The sequence below is a fragment of the Lactuca serriola genome, chromosome 1 (assembly GCF_051521515.1).
Source record: "Lactuca serriola cultivar US96UC23 chromosome 1, Lser_US96UC23_V15, whole genome shotgun sequence".
NCBI lineage: Eukaryota > Viridiplantae > Streptophyta > Magnoliopsida > Asterales > Asteraceae > Lactuca > Lactuca serriola.
The window spans coordinates 177,574,265-177,580,969 of record NC_136408.1 but is presented as its reverse complement, the minus strand read 5'-3'; the positions used below and the strand labels follow the sequence as shown (position 1 = coordinate 177,580,969).

The 6,705-nt window shown below is 37.8% G+C and overlaps 1 protein-coding gene across 1 annotated transcript; it reads left to right on the top strand.

Moving 5' to 3' along the window:
• Nucleotides 1–1,140: 1,140 nt before the first annotated feature.
• LOC145101660 (transcription elongation factor SPT4 homolog 1-like) lies at nucleotides 1,141–2,878 on the top strand. The gene is made up of 5 exons (XM_079038911.1): nucleotides 1,141–1,327; nucleotides 1,512–1,603; nucleotides 2,033–2,088; nucleotides 2,206–2,267; nucleotides 2,697–2,878. The coding sequence occupies exons 1-5, from the start codon at nucleotides 1,241–1,243 to the stop codon at nucleotides 2,745–2,747; spliced, it is 348 nt and encodes a 115-aa protein (XP_078895037.1). The 5' UTR covers nucleotides 1,141–1,240; the 3' UTR covers nucleotides 2,748–2,878.
• Nucleotides 2,879–6,705: the final 3,827 nt, after the last annotated feature.

Genomic DNA, 6,705 nt, shown 5'->3' with positions numbered 1-6,705 from the left:
GCTTTCAATTTAAGAACTCTAAATCCTTTACTGATTTTGAATTAAACATTTCCATGCTATGATTTTTCCTTCCTGATTTGCCCCGATTATTCTTTCTAGATTTGTAGGTGGGTTTCTTAATAGAGGTTGTGGTGGTGTTAACAGTAAATGGCTTGTTCGGTGAATAAGGTGGTTGTTTGTGATTATTTTTAGTGAAAAATTCGAATTTTGAACGAAGGAATGGGTGGGATGAAGTGAGGGGTGGCAATGGTGCTCCATTTTCCGGTGAGGGGTGGTGGTGGTGATTCATTTTTCGGTGGTGGTGTAGATTATCGATGGTTGTCAAGTGTTATTCAACAAAATACAAAAATAATTGAAATAATTTTTAATAACTAAAAATATGAAAATGTTCAAAATAAATGAAAAAGAAAAATAAAAGGGTATTATAGTCTTTTTATGTATCATAAGGGATGAAACGTGCAAATTTAAACTAACGAGGGACGAAGCGTGCAAGTTTTAACGAAATGAGGGACGGTCCAAGTTAATTTTTGAAAATAGGGACTAAACACGCTTTCTGGCATGTGCACGAGGGACGACTGATGTAATTTACCCAAAAAAAAACTTACCTGCAACAAGAGGTCGTCGTCTTTGTGGTGCTAGCGGAGGCTGGTAGAGGCGGCAAAGCTTCTGGTGGCAAAGTTAATTCCAGAGGGAGCAGACGACTGTAAATCAGAGAGGTAGGAGAAGGGGTGGAATGGGGGAGAATGGGCAATGTTGTCGGAGCCTAGCGTTGGAAGTCGTGGTGGAGTCGATTTCAGGGAGGTCGACGACGGGAGGAGGTCGGAGGAGGTGATCGACGCTCTACATGGTCGGAGGTAGGAGGAGACGGAAGAGACGATCTGAAGTGGGTGTGCTGTTTTGGAGGCGGGTATATCAGCGGTGCGTGAGGGTAAAAGAGGGACGACGCATGATTTTTTTTTTTTTTTTTTTCAGATACGAGCCCATGTTTGAAACTTTAAGAGGCTCCTATGAAATTAAGAGGCTTTTATTTCTATGCTACCAAACATTCTTAAAATTACGAGTTTGCCTCTTAATTTGTCAATTACGAGGCTAACAAACAAAACCCTAGATATTAACAAAGACATTTAAAAAAAAAAAAAAAAAAACCAAGCAAGAGTCTGAATGTCTATTAAATAATTTAGAGCCGGCGAGGCGGTAGAACGGAAGTTTCGAGAAAGCGCCGGGCAAAGAGAGGTAAACGATGACGAACGCCGCGCAAATTCCGACGAGCTTCGGCCATGAACTTCGAGCATGTCTTCGTTGCCGCCTGGTGAAAACGTACGATCAGGTTCGCTACGCATTTCCCGTAACATCGCTGATCTAGTAGCCCTAAAATTCAAACTAGGGTTTTGTATTATCGATTTTGGTTTGTTTTGAGGTTAACCGTTTCTAGTTTGTAATTTTGTTGTGTGTGTGTATATGAGTTAGTTGTTTGGTGATTACTTTAGCCGTTTGGATGTTTTGAGTTGTAGTTTCGAGAATCAGGATGTGAAAACTGTAGTTTCTTCAAGATGGAGGAGGATCACGAACGTGTCGCTGATTGCACCACCCCTAATTTTACCGGGTAATGATTTACACCCTAAAAAAGCAATAGACTCCTGTGAATAACAGAAAATCATCATCATAGGTCGTCGAAAGGCTATACAGATTTTGTCTGTGACTGTGGATTTAGTTATTTGTTTTAGAACACGATACATGATATCTGTTTTGACTTGTACAAACATCAGTTAATTGGGAAAGGATACCATAGCTTAGCTCACACAGACACAGATCCAATAAAGCAGATAATCTAGCAGTGTTTTGGATTGAGGCAAGATACACGGTTTCTTTATCTATTGGGAATGGGGTGGTGAAAAGATATAATGAAATGACACCATTCTTTGATTATGTTAAAATACTAGACTATAGGCTATATAGCTCTAGATGGAGTTTATCCTTCCTCCATGGTTTTTGTTACTAAATCAGTAAATGTGAATGTTCCCTTTTGCTGTAGGATTATCTCGGTAATGGATCCTGCCAGAAGTTGGGCTGCTAGGTGGCTTCGAATTGGTAAATAAATATCATTTATTGTCTCCAATCCATAGTCCATACACTTGTGTTAAACGGCATGAAGAAGAGTTTATTATGCTATCTCATAAGAAATTTTTTTTTATTTCTGGTTTGCAGGCAAATATGTTCCTGGTTGCTACACACTTGCAGTCTCAGAAGCCCTGTCGGAGGATCTGCAGGTTCTTGGCTTTTACCAAATTCAAAATATATTATATTATATATGTCACATGCAAATGTACATTCATTGATTTGTTTCTTATAGCATCCTACTTTCATTGTACTTTGAAAACTCTACTAACTACATTATTGCACTTCAAAAAATACTCAAGATCAGCCTCATGAAAACGCAAATACAAAACAATTTTCATTGCTATAAATATAATTGGATGGAGTATTCAGTATAATGTTCTAATAAGAAAAAAAAAATTTGAAAGTACAATGCTATATTGAGCATAATTCATATAGGTTTTTTTTTTTTTTTTTTTTTTTTTTTTTTTTTTTTGAAGGTAGGATGTTATGATGACAAAAAAATAAATGAAAGCATATAGCTATTTCTTGCTCTATGGTCCATACACACACATAACTATTTGGTTTTGTTTTTTTTCCAGGCTCTCTGTGAGGAAGAGCGGGTGCAATATCATCCACCAAAACGTGTATGAATATATATATTTCTATGTAAGACAGAATTCATAGTTGTAACTGTTTGGTATAAAAAACTAGAAGATTCCTTTAGGAGACTTACTTTTTGCTGTATGGGAGATTTTGATTTATTTAGATTCCGTCTTCTCCATATTTGTCTCTTCTTTTTTCATGTACAAATTTCTCAATGGGTTGGTTATGCCGTCCAAGAAAATCATCATTTTTTTTTTTGGTGTTCTAGTAATGACAAATTTGTTGTATTTGGTTTTAAATACTTATAAAAATATTTAAATTAGACAAAAAATTACATAAATGGTCCTTGTGCTTGGCAAAACATACCAAGTTTGATCCTTGCGATGGATTTATTGCAAAGATGGTCTCTATGTTTGAAATTCTTTACACCAAGGGTTCTTATGACTTAACTCTGTTACATTTATTTATATTTTATTTTATTTTTTAATGGTTATAATTAAATGATAAAATTACATATATGGTATTTGTGGCTTACAAAAATTGCATAAATGGTCGTTTTTCCTCGTACCTGTCATTTTTCAACCGTTAGGAATATCATGTGTCTCACATGTGGGGGGTAGTTTGGCCTTTTCATTTTTGCCTGTCATTTAATGCTACTTAGACTTATTGTAATTAACCCTTAAACAAACACACCTTAAGAAGCCCTTTTTTGTCTCCACTCTATTTTGATTGCTATTAGAATACAACGAAGTACATATTCAAATCCTGGCACCACTCAGCCTTTGTGACCATGGAGGTTCGCTTACAATGATTCCAGAACATGAGACAAAGTCTCATGTTTACAACGGGGGATTAGTCGGTGCGCAAAAGCTGATTCGGAAACCCTCGTTAGGGAAGTTTCCTTTCATAAAAAAAAAGAATACAACAACGTAAGGGAAATCCTTAATTCTTGCAATCTTGTTTATGAAATTAGGGTTTTGCTGTAGGCCTCGTACTTTGTACGTGGAATCTATGTGGTCCTCATACGATTTAATCGGGCATTGAAAAATATTATAGCAATATGTTGTTTTTATTTTATTTATTTATTTATTTATTTTGGGTATGTATACTGATCAAATTGGTGTGTTTTTATCAGATCGTATGAAGAAGTTATGATTTTTCTAAGATTCGGCTTAGCAGTGCATGACCCGAAACTCGAATTTTAGTTCGAGCGGTTTTTGGCTTACGAGACCTAAATGAGAGTTGAAGATCTCATTAATAGGAACTCAACGGTAAAAAGATAGACAAAAACGGAGTCCGTATGAAGGAGTTACGAATTCTTCGCGGTCATTTAACAATCTAAACGCCTCCTACTGTTAAATTTAAGATCGGTCGAGAATTAGCCGACGGAGTCTAAACGAAAGTTGTAGATCTTGATTTTACCTACGCGTGGATATAAAGAACGTAAAAAACGGAGCTCGTATGCGAGAGTTATGATTTTTCTAAGTTTGAAGGCTGATACACGTGGCACCACTAGAAGGGTGCCACATGCACCAACTCGGCGAGCAGGTCCTCCTACTCGGCGAGTAGGTCAGTCAGCACCCCTATAAATAGAGGTGCCGGACATTCACTTCTCTACACACCTCTCCAACATTCTTTCTCTCTCTATACTCTCTCTCTAGCCCCCCTTAAACCCCTAAAGCCTAGGGTAAACCCCCTAGCACCCGAAGGAAGCCCCAAGGCTCCCGGAGTCCCGAGAAAAGAGCCTTTCGGCTCGGGAACGCTGCTCCAGCGAAGCCCGGTTTTCGAGAAACCCGCTGTAAGTGAGCTATGCCTACCCTATCTTTAGTATAGCTTATGTTTTAATATAGTAACGTTATTAGGAACTTATAATAAGTATTTGGGCTATTATTATGAGTTATATTGAGTGTTATTTAACGCTTATATAATAATAATAATAGCTAGACTATTAATTTGTCACGGTTAACGTCAGACTAAACCCTAGTCATATTGATACTAGGTTTTGTCGAGGAAATCGTTTTAAGAGTAATGAAGTGCTGTCCGAGTGACGAGTCACCACCTTCCCAGGTGAGTGCATAGTCCCTTTCATCTTACACATAGATATGAAGTATTTTAATATAAATTACGTGTTGTGTGTGCATATTGTCTAAATACTTGCTGTCTATGCCGGGTGAAAGATTTTTATACATGTTTTAAATGATTTAAACTGTATGCGTATTTTATATATACGAATATGTTGGGTATGACATGGGTAGATGAATGATGAGAGATAAAAAGATGATGTGAGTAAACATTGGCAGCTATAGACTTAATGCCTAATAAACATCGGCAGCTATGGACTTAGTGCCTATTGGACAAACACTGGTAGCTATGGACTTAGTACCTGTTAGGAATTGGTAGCTATGGACTTAATACCTATTAGATAAACACTGGTAGCTATGAATTTAGTACCCGATGAATAAACTATAGCAGCTATGGAATTAGTGCTTTACAAACGAGCATTTGCAGCTATGGATTTAGTGCCAGTCCTATAACCCTGGAAGTAATGGACTTCGGAATAAACGAATGCAGGATAGATGACTCTTAGGATAAATCCTTAAGAGTAAAGAAGATAATGGGGATGGGTAATTGGGTTGATTGTTTGATTGTTTAAACATATTAATTATATTATTGTGGGTTGAAAACCCTATGTACTCACCAGGTTTTCCAACCCGACCCACTCAGTTTATTTATATCACAGGTATTGATATGAAGTCACATTACACTGAGAGATTAAAGAGATGTAGATCACTAGTGTAAATAAATGTAAGTTCCGTTTATGCTTATGTTTCTGTATTGGCGATGACATCCCAAACGTTTTAAAATGAATAAAATACGTTTCTTCGAAAATGTTTTGATAACGTATTTATCGTGTTTTTCTGGGAACAAATTCCGCAACATTTTTATGAAAAGAAGTACTTTGATTTTTACAAAGCATAAACAAAAATCGGTCTTTTCTGGCCGTGAAAATGGGGATGTCACAGTTGGTATCATAGCATTAGTTTAAGCGAACTAAGAATATGGATTTATTTCTAGACTTAAACTTAGCATGCTAAGCGATGATTGTGAGGTGTGAGCACTAGCTTATTTTAGGAATGATGCCTAAATTGCTTTTATGTGCTAAATGATTTGTTAGGCTATAGTTTGATTGGATCTATGGTCTGTTGCCGACCGGATCTGGAAACCTTATGTGTTTAGGATTCTAAACGTACGAATACGATATTAGAACTAGCATGTAAACGTTTCGGAGTGATAAGGATGATTTAAACGTCAATCTTAAGTAAAGGTCTAGATTCACCCTATTCGGTGTATAGATCACGATGGCAAGGACCCGTAGCAGAAACGTGAATGCAAATGAGAATAGGAACCAACCCCCAGTGGTTCAACAAATACCTGTTGTAGAAGAAGTTGCACCTGAGCCAGTCACCATGGCTGGAGTTCAAGCCATGATTCGGGCTATGCTAGCTGAACAAAGGGAAGAAATGAGGCGGATTTCGAATAGGGATGAACCTACTATGCCTACTGAGCAACCCGAGCTGATTCCCGAGCAATCAGAGGAAGGGAACTACAGCCGCCAAGTGAGTCAAGTAGGGACTCAAGGTGAACAAAGGGATGGCCCGGAGAGGAGAAACGACAAGGATGGGCGAATGTACAAGAATTTCTTGTGTGCGAAACCACCAAATCTCTCAGGAAGCCCAAAGCCTGTTGAGATTATGGATTGGATCTCCGAGATGGAAATGGTGTTTGAGAGCTGCGACTGTAGCGAGAAACAGAAAACCGTCTTCGCTGTAAGACAACTGAAAAATGGAGTCTTGAGCTGGTGGAAGCTATTGGTAGATACGATGCCATGAGGAAAAGCCTTAAGGATGTCATGGGAAGAGTTTTTGGAACAGTTGAAAATGCAGTACTGCTCGGAGATAGATCTGATAGACCTGAACAACGAGTTTCAGAACCTGAAGAAAGTAA